Source organism: Bubalus bubalis, chromosome 7 (genome assembly GCF_019923935.1).
Source record: "Bubalus bubalis isolate 160015118507 breed Murrah chromosome 7, NDDB_SH_1, whole genome shotgun sequence".
In the NCBI taxonomy this organism is placed as follows: Eukaryota; Metazoa; Chordata; class Mammalia; order Artiodactyla; family Bovidae; genus Bubalus; species Bubalus bubalis.
This window is the reverse complement of record NC_059163.1, coordinates 24,550,758-24,569,294: the sequence shown is the minus strand read 5'-3', so window position 1 is coordinate 24,569,294 and position 18,537 is coordinate 24,550,758. Positions and strand designations below refer to the sequence as shown.

General features: G+C 39.5%; 1 protein-coding gene across 2 annotated transcripts in view; it reads left to right on the top strand.

Annotated features, from left to right (window-relative positions):
• The window catches only part of FRAS1 (Fraser extracellular matrix complex subunit 1), a 522,812-nt gene that overhangs the window by 178,614 nt on the left and 325,661 nt on the right, over positions 1-18,537 (top strand). For both annotated transcript variants that reach the window (XM_044945743.2, XM_025289852.3), the window contains exon 3: positions 15,695-15,802. In XM_044945743.2, coding sequence (XP_044801678.2) covers positions 15,695-15,802 — 108 coding nt within the window. The remainder of the gene's footprint in view (positions 1-15,694; positions 15,803-18,537) is intronic.

Genomic DNA, 18,537 nt, shown 5'->3' with positions numbered 1-18,537 from the left:
TTTCCAGTCCTGTGGCCACTGCTGAGTTTTCCAAATTTGCTGGCATATTGAGTGCAGCATTTTAACAGCATCATCTTTCAGGATTTGAAATAGCTCAGCTGGAATTCCATCACCTCTGCTAGCTTTGTTTGTAGTGATGCTTCCTAAGGCCCACTTGGCTTCAGATTTCAGAATGTCTGGCTCTAGGTGAGTGATCACACCATTGTATATATGTGTTGTTAGTTGCTTGGTAAGTAGTAACTTTGTGTACTGGACATTTTAAAGGGGGGTTTGGGAAATTGTCCTCTGCATTAAGTTAAATAAAGTTAACTTTAAGTTAACATTAAGTTAAACAAATCTTTTTTTTTTTTTTTTAAACATTTCTCTCTGTGGTATCTTATTTTGAAATGTTTGATTTCTAACTTGCTTGCACATAATGAAGAGTGGTTGGTATACTGATGAACTTGGTCATGAAACATACACAAGAAAAAAAAAATCCAACAACCAATGGGCTACTTTATAAATTCTGCAACGGGTATAGTGATGATTCCTCTGAGTAGCAGAGGTCACGGAGAGATTTATCTGGGTACAGGAAGGTCTGAAGTTGGAGAAGTGGGAGTCACTGCTCTACACTGCAATTTCTGGGCACTGTGCCAAGAAATGCAAATGTGTTACCTAATTTATCCTCCTGGGTAGATTTTATTATCTTTATTCTTTTTACGTAAAAGGAAACTGAGGTTGAATTGGGATAATTGTCTTGCTGAAGGTTTTGTAATTATTAAGGCAGGGAGCTGAATTCCAGCCCAGGATTTTTTGGTCCCAAAACTCATTTCTAGATTATGGATATATAGTCTGATCTCTGAATTTTATGGAAGAGGAATCTGAGATCCATGCAAGTGGCTTGTCTAGTGTGCCCACCTTGGTCAAAGCAGGTTCTGACTCTGTCTAGTGTTCTTTTTCTATACTAGGTTTTTCCTTCACTTCTTGTCTTTTGCTTTTTTGTGTAGTTGTTTCAAAACTCTTGCTTCTTTGATTGTATTTCAAGTTCAAGGGCAAATATAAGGGACTGGGTTGTATTCTTCTATCTCTGGTTTGGGCTGTATTTTTCCGTACTTGCGTATTGTATCTGACAATGAAGAATCCTCGATAAGTTCTTGGTGAATTGAATTCTTGAAGGAATTAGTCTCTAAAACCTTATTTTCACTGATGAAGAGGTATAAATACATACAAATATACATATATATGATGCCAGCAAGTTTGGAAAACTCAGCAGTGGCCACAGGGCTGAAAAAGATCAGTTTTCATTCTAATCCCAAAGAAGGGCCATGCCAAAGAATGTTCAAACTACCATACCATTGTGCTCATTTCACATGCTAGTGAGGTAATGTTCAAAATCCTTCAAGCTAGGCTTCAACAGTATGTGAATCAAGAAATTCCAGATGTACAATCTGAATTTAGAAAAGTCAGAGGAACCAGAGATCAAATTGCCAGCATCCGCTGGATCATAGAAAAAGAAAGAGAATTCCAGAAAAACATCAACTTCTGCCTTATTCACTATGTTAAACCTTTGACTGTGTGGATCACAACAAACTGGAAAATTCTTCAAGAGATGGGAATACCATACCACCTTATCTGACTCTTGCAAAACCTGTATGCAGGTCAAGAAGCAACAGTTAGAACCAGACATGGAAAAATGGACTGGTTCCAAATAGGGAAAGGAGTACATCAAGGCTGTATATTGTCACCCTGCTTATTTAACTTAATGCAGAGTACATCATGCAACGTGCTGGGCTGGATGACTCACAAACTGGAATCAAGATTGCTAGGAGAAATATCAATAACTTCAGATATCTAGAAGATACCACCTTAATGACAGAAAGCAAAGAGGAACTAAAGAGACTTTTAATGAAAGTGAAAGAGGAGAGTGAAAAAGCTGGCTTAAAACTCAACATTCAAAAAACTAAGATCATGGCATCCATTTCCATCACTTCATGGCAAGTAGGTGGGGAAATGATGGAAATAGTGACAGACTTTATTTTCTTGGTCTCCAAAATCACTGCAGTTGTTGCCTGTAGCCATGAAATTAAAAGATTCCTGCTCCTTGGAAAAAAAGCCATGACACCTGTACAGTGTATTAAAAAGCAGAGACATCACTTTGCCAACAAAGGTCTGTATAGTCAAAGCTGTGGTTTTTCCAGTAGTCCTATAGGAATGCAAGTGTTGGATCATAAAAAAGGCTGAATGGTGAAGAATTGATACTTTTGAACTGTGGTGCTGGAGAAGCCTCTTGAGAGTCCCTTGGACAGGAAGGAGATCAAACCAATCTTAAGGGAAATCAATCTTGAATATTCTTTGGAAGTACTGATACTGAAGCGAAGCTCCAATACTCTGGGCACCTAATGTGAAGAGCCGATTCATTGGAAAAGACTCTGATGTTGGGAAAAATTGAGGGCAGGAGGAGAAGGGGATGACAGAGGATGAGATGATTGGATGGCATCACTGACCCAATGGACCTCAGTTTGAGCAAACTCCAGGAGATGGTGAAGGACACAGAAGCCTGGCATGGTGCAGTCCGTGGGGTTGCAAAGATTTGTACATGAGTGAGAGACTGAACAACAAGTATACATGTCTACATATGGGGTTTTACTTTGGGAAATTCAGCTGATATTTTATAATAAAGGCTTTCAATATTATTGTATACACGGCTCTGTTTTTCACCCAGTCTGACAGTCTTTATCCTTTAACATTTTTTGTCAGTGTAACTGTTCATATGCTGTGTGCTTAATCACTCAGTTGTATCCAACTCTTTCCAACCCCATGGAATGTAGCCCACCAGGCTCCTCTGTCAGTGGAATTCTCCAGCAAGAATACTGGAGTGGGTTGGCATTCCCTTCTCAGGTGATCTTCCCAACCCAGGGATTGAACCTAGGTCTCCCACATTGCAGGCAAATTCTTTACCATCTGAACCACCAGGGAAGCCTGTAATCGCTCATAATTTAAGGTTTATATTTAATATTGCTGTTTGTTTTCTATTTGTCACTACTGTTCTATTTTTTTTTAATCTTTTTTTATCTGTTTGTCTTTTGGATCTAATCCTTTTTGTGTGTATCTAATTTCACATTAGGTTTTTAGTTATACATGCTTTATTTCTTTAATGGTCATCCTAGAAATTACAGTATGTAGTAATCATTTTATTTATCTCCTCCCAGCTAATACTAGAACCTTGAAACATTTCAGCTTTATTTATTCCTCTACTATCTTGTTATTTTTATTAGGCATTTTAAACTTATATATATTTCAAATCTCACAAGATGTCAACATTTTTTTGGTACAGTTACTTATTTAGATTGCTTGCATATTTGATGTTTTGATTACTCTAAATTCCTTCTTACATTACAGTGTTTCCATCTAGAATCATTTTCTTTTTGCCTGCAGAATTTATTTAATATTTTCATTTTTTTAGTTTGAGTTTGTAGGTGACAAATTCTCACACATTTTATTAATTTAAAATGTCTTTATCTCATTTTCATTGTTCAAGGATATTTTTGTTAGGTATACAGTTCTAAGTTGATGATTGTTTTGTTTCTTTTTTAAAATATTTGTTTTCTGCCTTTCACCTTTTTTTTTTTTTTTTTTTTTGGTGGAGAAGTTAGCTGTCAGTTTTAGTATTAATGTTTGAAGTTAATTCCTCTGTGGCTTTGAAGATTTTTCTCTATGAAAACAACCTAAATGTCTTTTGATGAATGAATGGATAAAGATAATATAGCATATATAAATACAATGAAATATTGTTCGGCTTTAAAAAGGAAGGAAATTCTAAGTTTGCAACAGTATGGATGAATCTGGAGGGCATTGTGTTAAGTGAAATAAGCCACATGAGGAAAGACTGCATGGTATTAGCTATATGCTGAATATATATATATATATATATATATATATATTTTTTTTTTTTTTTTTTTTTTTAAAGGCAAACTCATAGAAACTGACAGTAGAAATGTGGTTATCAAGACTGGGGATGGAGAAAGGAGGGACAAGTTGGAGGAAAAAAATTTTTTCTCTTTGTTGTGGATTTTTTTGTGTCTTACTTACCCTGATGTTCTTAGGTGTTTTCTTTATGTGTATTCTACTTGATGTACATAGTCCTTCTTGAATCTATGGCTTGATGTTTTTTTCTGTTTGGAGAAATTCTTGGCTATTATTTCTTGAAAAGTTTGTTTCTGCCTATTTTCTGCTATTTCTTTCTCAGGACTGAGTTGCCCATATATTAAACCTTATGTCATGTTCCTTGTGTCTCCCATGCTCTTCTCCATGGTTTCCATACTTTTTGTTCTTAATGTTTCAGTTTGGGGTTTTCTGTTTCTTATCCTTCAGGTTGTTGTTGTTGTTGTTAGTGTTGTGTATGTGCATGTTATATCCAGTCTGCCGTTAAGCAAAATTAATCTCGTATGTTTGTTTTCTGTTTTGCAATTTGAAATTAACTATGCTTATAGATATTGGTTATCTGATGAAATATTCATAGGTTTTATACAATCTCTAATATATGTTTTTATTGTCTTCTGTTATCTTCATTAAAGTCTAAACAAAATAAAGTAAAATCTTTGAGTTACATGTTAGTTAATTTCCTGGACAATTCAGGGTATATTATTAGCACTCAGTAAAGTCTTTATATTTATGTGTAAAACAGGAACAGTTGAGGTATATAATCAGATAATTAGAAACAGATTTTTCATTGCTGTGAATGTTTTGTGGGACACTTGAAAGTCATGTGAAAGTGGGACAGTTTTCTAGGTGCTGGAATGTCTTGCTTATTACAAGACATCTGGAATTTATGATCCTTGTCTATTAAATGTCACTAACACTCCTACCTTTATTCTTCAAAGCAAAATTTTAAATGCCTCTTGGGGTTGCATAGTCCCTGTTTAGCAGCATGCTCTACATTAAATCATGAGGCCAGCTCACCAGTGTTGAAGTTTTTGACTCAAGGCCTGGGCTTGGCCTGACAATAGACATTGTGGAATGTGGATTTACCTGGTGGAATGTGAATGCCAGTATAACTCCCAACCATTTACTGGTCTGCCAGTTTAACTAGACCAACTGCCAAGAGACTAGCTAGAAGCAAAAGTTAGGGATGAAGGTTTTGCTGCGTAGCTTCAAGTGGTATGATGCAGCTTTGGCATGCTGGAATACAGTAGCACCAGGCAGAAATAGAAGGACCCTTTTAGAACAAAAGTCTTGATGGAAACATAGGTCTAGAAGGCCAGATCTCAAATAACACGTATTGAAATGGGCTACTGCAGCTCCAAGAGCAGCTTGGAGAGTGAAGTGCTATTGTCTGTGCATTTGACTTTCAGCGATTACATCACAAAATTGCTAGCACTTATTTAGATTTGGGAATATCTACCTATCCATCCACCCATCCATCCATTCATTAACTCAGTCAAAATCATTATAAGTGCCTGCTATGTTTCAATCACTATGAGAATGCAAAGCTACCTCTATGTAAAGAAACTATCCTCAATTTTGGGGAGGGAGATAGATGTAAACAACTAATTATAGAACAAATGAGAATGATCTAGTGGGGAGTGAAAGACAAAAACATAAATAATTTTAATATGAGAGATAATGGTATAGCTGTACTTTAATTTCATGTGCAAACATTTTGAATGTTTGATTTTTTTTCTCCATTTGCTTTAGAAATAGGAAATAAAGTCTTTGAGAGTTGAATTGCTAGAGAGAATTAAAAAAGCAATTTCAAGCTTAAGCTATCCTAGATTCTCCCTAGTAACTGGATTACTTTGAGTGAAAATATGAGACAGATTTTTTATTCACTATAGAACTTTCTGTGGTTAACATCTCCAGGAATTTATGAGGGTTATTTTGTCACTGGAGTCCTCTTAGGTTGGGCTTTTACTGAAACAGGATTGTGTTAGAACAAATGGAAAGCTGGGGGTAAAAATAGAAGAGCTAAGCCTGTGTTTCCATTGCTTCAGAATTTGGAATGTGAAGCACATTCACTGGATATTTAATTTTGTTCTATATTTTGAAGAGTATTTTGCTTGTATATTACCCTAGGAGTATAATTTACACAACACTCTATAGAAGAATATTTTGTAAACATTTAAACTATAGGAAAGTAAACTTTTCCGTATCTTGGAAGCTGAAGGGATTTTCTAAATAAATCTCTAAATGTTACAAGTATTCCCTCTGTCACAGAAAATACTGTGGTCAACTGGTTAAGATAGTGGCAAGTAATCAAACTCATAGCTGACATTTTTTAAGCGCTTTTTATGCACTAGTCACTGTGCTAAGTAAGTACATTAGTTTATTTCATCTTCACTGTCACCCTATTGGCTCCTATCTTATCCTCAGTTTATATATTAGGAAATGGAGGCTCAAAAAAGCTAAACGATTTGTCTAAGTTCCCAAAGCTAGAAAGTAATTGAATCGGTATCTGAACCCAAGTTTATCCACTCTACTGTATTGGCTTCCCCAGTGGCATTGGTAAAGGGTCTGCCTGCAATGTAGGAGATGCAGGAAATGAGGGTTCAATCCCTGGATCAGGAAGATCACCTGGAGGAACCCACACCAATATTCTTGCTGAAAAAATCGCATGAAAAGAGAAGCCTGGCAGGGGACTCCATGGAATCACAAAGAGTCAGATGCACCTGAGCATGCACTTACCATATTGGCATTGGTACTTGAGTTGACATGCTGAATAACTTGTTGTATAACTTTGTGTCCATAGACCAAGGCTGTGGGTACAGATGTGGGTATGGTGGGAAAAATGGAAGCTTTAGAGTCAAATGGACATTGATTCAGATATAGGTAGAAATACCAGACCACCTGACCTGCCTCCTGAGAAATCTGTATGGAAGTCAAGAAGCAACAGTTAGAACTGAACATGGAACAACAGACTGGTTCCAAATAGGGAAAGGAGTATGTCAAGGCTGTATATTGTCACCCTGCTTATTTAACTTCTCTATTCAGAGTACATCATGAGAAATGCTGGGCTGAATGAAGCACAAGCTGGAATCAAGATTGCCGGGAGAAATATCCATAACTTCAGATATGCAGATGACACCGTGACCCTTATGGCAGAAAGCGAAGAACTAAAGAGACTCTTGATGAAAGTGACAGAGGAGAGTGAAAAATTTGGCTAAAAACTCAACATTCAGCAAATGAAGATCATAGCATTCGGTCCTATCACTTCATGGCAAATAGATGGGGAAATGATGGAAACAGAGACAGACTTTATATTGGGAGGCTCCAAAATCACTGCGGATGGTGACTGCAGCCATGAAATTAAAAGACACTTGCTCCTTGGAAGAAAAGTTATGACCAACCTAGATGGCATATTAGAAAACAGAGACATTACTTTGCCAACAAAGGTCCGTCTAGTCAAAGCTATGGTTTTTCCAGTGGTCATGTATGGATGTGAGAGTTGGACCATAAAGAAAGCTGCGCACTGATGAATTGATGCTTTTGAACTGTGGTGTTGGAGGAGACGTTTGAGAGTCTCTTGGACTGCAAGGAGATCCAACCAGTCCATCCTAAAGGAAATCAGTCCTGAATATTCACTGGAAGGACTGATGCTGAACCTGAAACTCCAATACTTTGGCCACCCGATAGGAATAACTGTCTCATTTGAAAAGACCCTGATGCTGGGCAAGATTGAAGGCAGGAGGAGAAGGGGAAGACAGAGGATGAGATGTTTGGATGGCATCAGCGACTCAATGGACATGAGTTTGAGTAAGCTCTGGGAGTTGGTGATGAACAGGGAAGCCTGGTGTGCTGCAGTCCATGGGGTCTCAAAGAGTCTCTCAGGACTGAGTGACTGAACTGACAGTCACTTACAAGCTTTGGGAATATTACCTAGACTCTCGGACTCTTGGTTTCCTTATCTGTAAAATGGAGATGATGATAATACGTATCTCAAAATATTTTAGGAAGACATATGAAAGATGTGAACATGCCAAAACATCTGAAATCCAGGAGATGTCCTCTTTCTTAGTTTTCTTTACTGTGCCAAAAGAACTTGGAGAAATAAGATTGGCTTTATGGAAGCAGGGGGAGCTTTGGGAACATGAGACAGGGAAATACTGAGTTAAGGAGGCAGAGAAGGTCTCCCTGAAGAGGGGATGTTTGAGCTGAGACTTGGAGGATGTGTGAAAATTACATGAAGAGGGGGTGGGAGTGCGCTGTTGGAGTCATGGGGGAGTCTATAGGCAGGTGTGTCACTTAACCTCACAGCCCTTGCCCCTGAAAATTAGCAGCACTGCCGTAGTTTATCCTATCTTATTGGCCTATTAAAGTGAGAAAGTAGAAGAGTGATGTGAAATGGTAAGACTGCTCTATAGTATCTATCTATCTATCTATATCAGAGAAGGCAATGGCACCCCACTCCAGTACTCTTGCCTGGAAAATCCCATGGATGAAGGACACTATATACATAAAATAAAGCATGTATAGGTACATGCTAAGTCACTTCAGTTGTGTTCAACTCTGACTCTATGGACTGCAGCCTGCCAGGCTCCTCTGTCCACGGGATTCTCCAGGTAAGAATACTGGAGTGGGTTGCCATGCCTTTCTCCAGGGGATCTTCCCAGCCCAGGGATCAAACCCACGTTTCTTACGTCTACGTGCATTGGCAGGTGTGTTCTTTACCACTGGAACCACCTGGGAAGCCCCCAAATAAGGCATACGTATATATATACATATATATATATGTAATAAAGCATTAATTGTTATTAATATTACATGATAACAGTACAGCCTAGAAGAAAAAAGGATGGATTTGAATCCCAGATCCACCCGTTACTAGATGTGCTCTGGACAATTCACTCAGCCTTTTCACACCTTGTTCCTTCATTGAAAAAGTAGCGTAGTGATGCTTTGTCCACAAGATGCTGGGAGGGCCCCTGAGATGCTGAGTGTGTGGGAGATCTGGAGAAGTACTGGCCCTTGGTAGTAGCTTGTTTCCTTTCCTTTCCTTTTGTTTCTGCCCGTCCACCAGTGCTAGCTCACTATTCTAAGACATATGTACGAGAACATGATGTTAACTTGCTGTACTTTTCAGGGTTTCTTGTCAGCCAACTGAACAAAGACATTTGCTGTTGTATAAAGAAGCTGTCTTTTCATGTGTGGTTCATGATGTTGTTTTGGTATCTAAGTTGATCTTCTTATGATTGATTCCTTCAACTTTATCATTTTAAGACAACAGCAGGAGGAGATGGGGTACAAGCTAATCACTCCAGAATGCTAAAATGTAAAACTATTTCAGTCCTTGGAGTGCAGAACAAACTCCATAAGGGGGTATTGTGTGAAGCAAGGCTTCCCTGATGGCTCAATGGTAAAGAACACACCTGTCAATTCAGGAGATAACGGGTCTAATCCCTGGGCTGGAAAGATCCCCTAGAGAAGGAAATGGTAACCCACTCTAGTATTCTTGCCTGGGGTATCCCATGGACAGAGGAGCCTAGTACACTTCAGTCCATGGGGGTCACAAAAGAGTTGGACATGACTTAGACACTAAACAACAACTGCAAATTTTAAAAATAGGTCTCAAGCAGGAAGGGGATCACCATTTTCTGTTTTATTTGCCTTTGGCTTGTGTTTGTTCATCCTGCAAGGGGGGAATTTAATGTAAATACAAGGACTCTTACCTTTTCTTACCAATAAGTGTCCTCTGCTCCCTTTTATTTGGGGGTGGATAAAGAGTTTCACATGAACTTAAAAATGAGACCAAATGAAAAAGGTACAGTTTATCTAAGCTGTCTGAGGAAGGGCGCTTGGGAAAAGAATTGAACTCTGAAATAACCTTATGAAAGTTATTGATTCATTTCTTTATGGTTCCTTGACAAACAGGAACCATTATTTCTGTGTCCGAATTGGAGTTGGGTCAAAGAACCCTTATATATGGATTATCTTTCCCGAAGACCAGACTTGTCAGGAAAATGAACTTCCAGAAATGGAGACACGAGGCCCAGTGGAAAGGCCCAGCAGTCCTTTCATGGCATTCAAGGACAAATAGAAACATAGTTAGTTTTTTAAAATCTTACTGAGCACAAGAAGAAATGTTTGAGAATAACACAAAGGTTTAGGTAAATGGCTCACTCTTAGGTATTTGTTGGGTGCTTTTATTTAACTCCCCTCCCCCCATGCCAGTTCAAAACTTAGTTGCTTTCTACCTGTGGTTTGTAGAGAAAAGGGTACCATATTTTTGTTTTTCTCTGTCTTATATTTTGAAATTAACTTTAAAAGATCACATAAGTTACATATATTTTGCAATTGAAATAACAAAAAATATGGATAAGGATAATGGAAAGAGACAAAAATCACCAAGAATCCCTACCCAGGAATCACCATGCACAGAAATATATTTTAATTATAAAAACACATTATATTCTGCTTATTATTTTGTAACTTGAAAGCATAATTTTGGGGTTATTTTATTCCTTCTTTCTCATTTTTGGCCTAACAAGCCAAGGAGATTTAAAACGGGATGAATAAATCAATAATTAAAATAGGGTTATTATAACATTCAGATAAAAAAATTATGTCAACAGTTGATAAACTATTATAGAATATCATAAATAATGTTTCCCCAGCAATTTTAGTACTCATGAGGGATGTAGTCATTGTTTATTTTTGGCATTAAGCAAATATTTAATAAATACTTAACCGAGTGAAATAGTTTTTGTTGTTTTTTGAAGCACCTTGCTATTACTTCAACATGTCTGGGGATGGAGGCACTGTATTATCTGCAAGAACACTTTATTCACTTATTACTAGAAATATTAAAAACCATTTAGGTTGCTTTTTAGGTTTATCGTAATCTAATCCTTTAATCTACATTCTAGTGAAAAACTATTTTAAGACTATTTCTTTTGCAGAGTGTGTTAGATTGGAAGAGAGGATTATAAAGCGACAGAATTGCAATGGTAACATGGAAAATCTGTAAAATTTACTTTACAGTGTTATTTCTTTGGACTTTATGGCTTTATCCAGTTTTAGCAATCGAGGAACTCTAGTATCCCTTCTTTCATAAAGCAATTTTATGGTACCGTAGAAATTGATTCCTAAAGTTTTAGACCTGAAGACTATATGGCCATCAATCTAGGTGTTGGTAAAGGGCTCATTCAGAGAAGGCAATGGCACCCCACTCCAGTACTCTTGCCTGGAAAATCCCATGGACGGAGGAGCCTGGTAGGCTGCAGTCCATGGGGTCGCTAAGAGTCCGATATGACTGAGCGACTTCACTTTCACTTTTCACTTTCATGCATTGGAGGAGGAATTGGCAACCCACTCCAGTGTTCTAGTCTGGAGAATCCCAGGGATGGGGGAGCCTGGTGGGCTGCTGTTTATGGGGTCGCACAGAGTTGGACACGGCTGAAGCGACTTAGCAGCAGCAAAGGGCTCATTTTGTTTAATATTAACCATAAATTATAGACTCTATGAGGACATTAATATAAGGAAGTCTTTTGAAAATGCCTAGATGAAGAACGGAGAAGGCAATGGCAACCCACTCCAGTACTCTTGCCTGGAATATCCCATGGATGGAGGGGCCTGGTGGGCTGCAGTCCATGGGGTCGCTAGGAGTCGGACACGACTGAGCGACTTCACTTTATTTTTTCACTTTCATGCATTGGAGAAGGAAATGGCAACCCATTCCAGTGTTCTTGCCTGGAGAATCCCAGGGACGGGGGAGCCTGGTGGGCTGCTGTCTATGGGGTCACACAGAGTCGGACATAACTGAAGCAACTTAGCAGCAGCAGCAGATGAAGAAAATTTTTCTTTGTAGTTTGAAAGTGAAAGTTGCTCAGTCATGTCCAACTTTTTGCTACCCCATAGACTGTAGCCTGCCAGGCTCCTCTGTCCAAAGAATTCTCCAGGCAAGATTACTGGAGTGGATTGCTGTTCCCTTCGCTAGGGCATCTTCCCAACCCAGAGATTGAACCCAGGTCTCCTGCATTGCAGGCAGATTCTTTACCATCTGAGCTACCAGGGCAGTCCTTGTAGTTTGGTTCCAATGAACTAATAAGCTTCAACATTATGGGGGTTTTGTAGTGAATGTCATTGAAATATTGTTTTCTCAAGACCTCTCATCCTAACTGGGATATCTCAAGTCATGGGGAAAGAAATTTTCTTCAGGATAAGGAAGTATTCGGGTTGTTCACTAATGAAGTCAGCCGACTCTCAGTAAATGTTATCAGTGGAGGGGCTATACATAGAGGAATAAAGCTAGCTCTCCTTCCTGGAAGTGGCATACTGGAGGCAATACAGATATGTGAACAAATTCAGGAATGCTCCCCGGGCCCAGAAATTTCATTTTTAATGAACATATTGAAAAATCATGTTTCTACAAATGAAAATGAAACAGTATTCCATGCCTTTAGGACATTCTGTTTAGAGTTGAGTGAGCTGCGTCCAGTGATTGAAAGCTGTTGAAAGGTATAATGGACTATTTTGGAGTCTAGAGTCACTGAGGAAATAGTTGAGGTGTGGGGAAGAACTTAATGCCTGGTGTAAGAATGGAGGGAGTTTTAAAGCCACCCTGGGTTGAAGCAAGTACCTGGAACTGGTGTGTTCATCTGAGGTCTGAGTGAAAAGGAAGATGGGTTCATGGTTACAAACACTTTTCCAATGACCTAAGTGGTCTTGAAAATGCAATCTATGGATTCATTCATTTCTTCTAATGCAACATTCCTGGGTCTTTCCAGTGAAAGTGAAAGTTGCTCAGTCGTGTCTGACTCTGCAATTCCTTGGACTATACAGTCCCTGGAATTCTCTAGGCCAGACTACTGGAGTGGGTAGCCATTCCCTTCTCCAGGGGATCTTCCCAACCCAGGGATCAAACCCAGGTGCAGATTCTTTACCAGCTGAACCACAAGGGAAGCCCTTTCAATGCTTGGGTGCTAATTAAATAACAGCTTCACTCTGTTTTGCTTCTAGTGGGAAGATGGGAAAGACAGGGTCCTTAGGGGAATATTTTCACTCCAAGAAAAGAAAATGTTTAGACAGATACTTGCTAAATGCCTATGACATCGTAGGGAGAATTTGGAATAACAATAAATTACATTAAAAATAAATGGGCCTTTGATAAGTTCCAGGTGCTGTTCAAATCTCTTTAAGCACATCATCTCATCTGATCTTTTCACGGACCCTATGAGTCTAGTTCTTTATCTGCTTTACAGATGAGGAACCTGGGACACAGAAACCTTGATAAAATGGACTCACTGTTAATGACTGGTTCAAATCCAGTAGCCTGATTTCAGAGCCTGGGTTCTTAGGTCTCAGACAGCTTTGTGAACTTGAGCAAATTGCTCAATCTCTCACGTCTTGTTTCCTCATGTTGGAATAGTCGCGATAATTACAGTACCAGCTTTGTAGGGTTGTTGTTCCTCTAAGAGTTTCATGAAGCGCTGATGCACACTGACTTCCCTCTCCACTGGGCTCAGCCCTCTCCGGTGATGGCAGAGGCCAGGAAGATGATCGAGGCCAGCCTGCTCCAGCGCTGCAAGCGTCTTCTCCTACCAGCACTTCCTGTCAGCACAGGATACGTGATCAATAAACAGCAGCTGCTGACTTCATGAAGTTGTCATTTTTATTTCATCTGAATCCAGAAGCTGATACTATTTTCTTAAATCAGCAGGGAACATATATTACATTGTGCTTGAGAATGAATTTCTTTTTTCCCCCCTCACCTATTTGTCATTGCTTTTTGGGTTAAGAGTAGACTGTGGTTGGCACACAATTGTCATTTCAGAAGAATGTGCTGTAACATAAAGAGAAAGAAATTCAGAGCTATTCCAAGTCAGGTTCCAGTATGCATTTACTTTAATTCAAGTTTCTCATGAATTAGGCACTGGGAATGTCATCTCACCTCAGATAGGTTTTGTATTTCTTCTTTTTCACTTGGGGTTTGAAGCACATTCCCTAAAAGCTTATACATTTAACATTTCTGAACAGAAAGGACAACTTCATTTTTCCTTGAGAGTGTTATGCACAATCCATATAAGTCTGTACCAGTGTTGGTATCTTAGACATGGTCCTTCAAAGAAACAGAACAAATAGGAAACATATATATTAGGTTGGCCAAAAAGTTCATTTGGGTTTTTTCCATAAGATGTTATGGCCAACCATATGTATATGTATGGGGGTGGGGAGAGGGAGAGAAAGAAAGAGGGAAAAGTAGAGGGAGGAAGTTATTTTAAGGAATTGGCTGATATGATTGTGGGGACTGGCAAGTTTGAAGCCTGTAGGGCAGGCCAACAGGCTGGAAACTCAGGCAGAATTTCTGTGATACAGTCTTGAGGCTGAAATCTTCTTCAGGAAACCTTGTTTTTCTCTTAAGGCTTTCAGTTGTTTGGATGAGGTTCATCCACATTGTTGAGGGTAATCTCCTTTGCTTAACTGATTATACATGTTAATCACATCTATGAAATACCTTCACAGCAGCATCTAGGCTTGTATTTGACCAAACAGCTAGGTACCATAGTCTAGCCAAGTTGACACAGAGGTTAACCGTCACATTTGGTGTCTGCCTTTGTGCGATAGCATCTTTTACTAGCACCCATGCTTTTCCCAGCTCATCCCAGTTCAGGTTAGTGCTAATAGTTTGTGACTCTACCAAGAGTTTAGAAGTTTCCCTTACTTCTCTCCAATGTATTTGAGTAGTACTTCCGTTATTCGAGGACAAAAGGATGAGGAAGTATAGAAAGGAGGACAAAACCTTCACTAAGCGACTTGTGCACTATGAACGTTTGGTTTAGAAAGACCTCCAGTGTGCCCAGGACACTGCCTGCCTTGGGGTGCTCACAGGCTGGTCTGGGCAGGGCAACAGGAATTTGTGAGTGCAGTAAAAGTGTAGCAATATGTACAAAAGTCAGTGGGGTTCCAGAGAAGCCATGAAGAGTCACACCCGAGTGGAGGATGCCGTGCATAGGCTTAAGGGTTAGGAAATGACTCACTCTGAGGTTGAGGCTCACCTCTGAGGCTTACCTCAGAAGAAATGTGTCAGTCTGCAAGCTCTCTTTGGGAGAGTCAAGGAGAAGAGGGAACCAGGAAGAAGATAAGCTGTTGGGCCAGGAGAAAAGAGGCTGGGGCTGTCCAATGGCTTGACCATCTAGCGTGGACAGACAGAAGTCTCAGAGCTGTCAGATTTGCTGAGGCTAGGGCGAGAGGCAAGGGCCAGGTGATGGGTCTACACTTGATCCCATCAGAGGTAAAGGTGAGCCATGGAATAGCTGAGTGTGAGCAGATTTAGTACCAAAGAACTGGGAAGTGAAGTGTGAGATGCTCAAAGTACCCAATGGCAAAAGCTGCTCTTAGGAAGCTGGTTAGTGTTAGTCCAAGCATCATTTTCCTCTGGACACACTCTGATGGTTTCTGCTAGTTAGCAGCACAGAGAAACCTCAAGTCAGGGAGCAACTTGTCCTCCTGAGATTTCAGTCCAATCGATTGTTTTTACTCTGGAAATCGACAGCTCTCTGCTGCATGCCCTTGTCTTTGACTACGTGGGTTGACTGTGGTGAAATGGATTAGGCTGCTTTTATAGCTTCTCGGGGTTTAATCAGTACCCAGCAAGCTCTGCATGTGCCTGTGACTTTCCTTTGCCTTTTAAATGTTCAGGCTGTGGGGCTGTTGATGGCACCACTTCTGTGTGCTCCTACCTTGACTGATCAGTTTTTAACTCAGAGCTTATGCTTCTTTGCAGGATGCCACCATTTGGAAGCCCGATTCATGCCAGAACTGCCGTTGCCATGGTGATATCGTTATCTGCAAACCCGCTGTTTGCAGAAACCCTCAGTGTGCCTTTGAGAAGGTATGGTGTCCTAATTGTTTTCTAAATGTAAAGCTGGGGAAGAGTAGGCTGTTTGCATTTTTTCGGTCATTTGGTTTTGACACTTATCACAACCTCTAATTGCAAAGTTTAGGAAATACAGGAGACAGTTTTAGCATATCATTTCTAAGAATGTCTTAATTTCTGTGTGTTGGACATTTACTCTGAATCAGGCACTCAAGGTTAAAACTTAAAGGTCTTACAGTGTTACCCCATTTCAAGTGTTATCCCATTTGAAGTTCTGTGGAGTAGGTATCTATATCCCCACTTTACAGAAATGGAAAGTGTAACATGGAGATTTTAGGCAGCTTAATATGATTATGCAGTTAAGAAGCTGCTGTCCAGAGATCTTCCCTGGATCTGACAATTGCCATAGCTACTGATACTAGCCACACCATTTTACAAGCCACTGAATGCATTGCAAGTCAGGATTGACTTCTCGAAGATGACTTTCTAAAGACATTGTTTATGTGCAACTGACTGTATCATTGGGCTACCTAGGATCATAGGATAGACTTTAATCAAGAAATCTGGTGTTTAACCAAATGTGTGTGGGATATTTCCTCATTTCCCCTTTATTAAACTGCTTTATTTTTACTTTTTGACGATACATCTATTCTGTTGGAATTTTTTCTCCCTGGGTACTGACTCTTTTCTTTTTAAAGTAAATCTGCTTACAAACAACAAAAAATTTTAAGCTTCAAATTTGAACATTGGAAACTCCCTGGAGAAGACCAATTATTTTCTTTAAAAAGCTTTCTGTCAGTTTCACAAACACAGTTTATTTTTCTAGAGTTTTCCCTCCCCACCCCATAATAATTATTCTTGAGTCATTATGCCATCTAATGCTAAGAAGGTTCTGTTTGTTTCTAACATCGGAGTGAAGTTTTTATATCCCTTTAATAGTATTCCTAGATTTCTTCTTGGCTATATTTATGAGAAGCTGAGTGTACATTAAATGTTGGTAAATTTGGTAGTATTTTGTTGTCTGTTCTGGGGCTTTCTATTTTATGGAGTGAGTACTCCTGAAAGATCTCCATTTTGCTCACTGAGTAACTCATGTCAGAATTTGAGCTGGTTTTATAAGGGCCATGAAGACATGCCCTCCTCCACTTCATGTGAATAATTGTGGTTTCATGGAAGAAGCCTTGAATTGAATGTTGGAAGACATAGACGGTGCTACTGAAACCTGAATGTGTTCTCTACCAGGGGTCAACAGACTAAACCTGGCCTGCTGCCTTTTTTTGTTTTGAACTGTGAGCAAAGAATGGTTATTACATTTTTAAATGGTTGGAACAAACCAACAGAACAGTATTTTGTAATGTGAAATTTATATGAAATCAAGTTTCAGTATCCATAAAGTTTTATTGAAACACAGGCACACTCATTTATTTAAGTATTATCTATAGCTAGCTGCTTTTGTCCTACAATGACAGTTATATAGTTGGGGTATAGACCATATGTGACCCCCAAAGGCTAAAATATCTCTGGCCCTTTACAGAAAATATTTCTGACCTTTGTTCTGTACCAAGCATGATTTTGTCCCTCCCTAATTTGCTCATCTCGTGAATTTTCTCAGCAAATGGCAACTCCTTTCTTCCCATTGCTCCAGTCAGAAAATGTAGCATCATCCTCCCCACTTTCTCTTACACCCTGTATCCAGTGTACTAGCAGATTCCCAGCTTTTCCTTCATAAAACAGTATATTTCAGATGCAACTTCTCTGCTTTTCCTTTGGTTTTACTTATTGTCATTTTTGGCCTGCATTCTTCCAGTGTCCTCTTCACTTGTTTCACTGTTTTTGTACTGGCCTTTTTCAGTGTAATATTGATATAGCAGTTGGAGGGGGGGGATCCTATTAAAATTTAAGTCAGATCGTGTTGCTTTTCTCCTTAAGTCCCTCCAATAGCTTTCAATGGCTTCTCTCCTCACTTTGAGTAACTCCTCACAGAGTCCTGTAAAGTGCTGCTGCTGTTGTTTAGTCATTAAGTCAAGTCCAACTCTTTGCGACCCATGGACTGTAGCCTGCCAGGCTTCTCTGTCCAGGAGATGTTCCAGGCATGAATATGGGAGTGGGTTATCATTTCCTTCTCCAGGGAATCTTCCTGACCCAGAGACTGAACCCAGAGAAGCTGCATTGGCAGCCAGATTCTTTACCACCAGCAAAGCCAACCCTCCGATCAACTGATTCCTCTCCCTGCTCTTTCTGCTTCAGACACCAAGCCTGCTTGCTATTCCCTGTATTTGTCCAGGGAATGCTTCTGCCAGGCATACTTCTGCCATTAAGGCCTTTGTGCTCTGCTCTTCTCCCTGACATTCTATCTGGGTCTTCTCAGGTGGCTAAGTGGTAAAGAATCCACCTATAGCGAGGGAGACGTGAGTTCGATCCCTGGGTCAGGAAGTTCCCCTGGAGAAGGAAATGGCAACCCACTCCAGTATTCTTACCTGGAGAATTCCATGGACAGAGGAATCTGGTGGGCTATAGTCAATGGGGTCACAATAGAGTCAAACAAAATTTAGTGACTAAATATCCATCTATCTATCATCTATTTATCTATTTTAATCCTTTACTTTTTCTAAGTCTTGCCTGAATGCCATTCTATTTGAAATTGCAGTTCTTCACCCCTACCACATATTTCCTATTTCTTTTCCATGCTTTATTTTTCTTCCTGGCACTAACTACTGTCTGGACATACTCTATATTTTACTGAAAGTTCT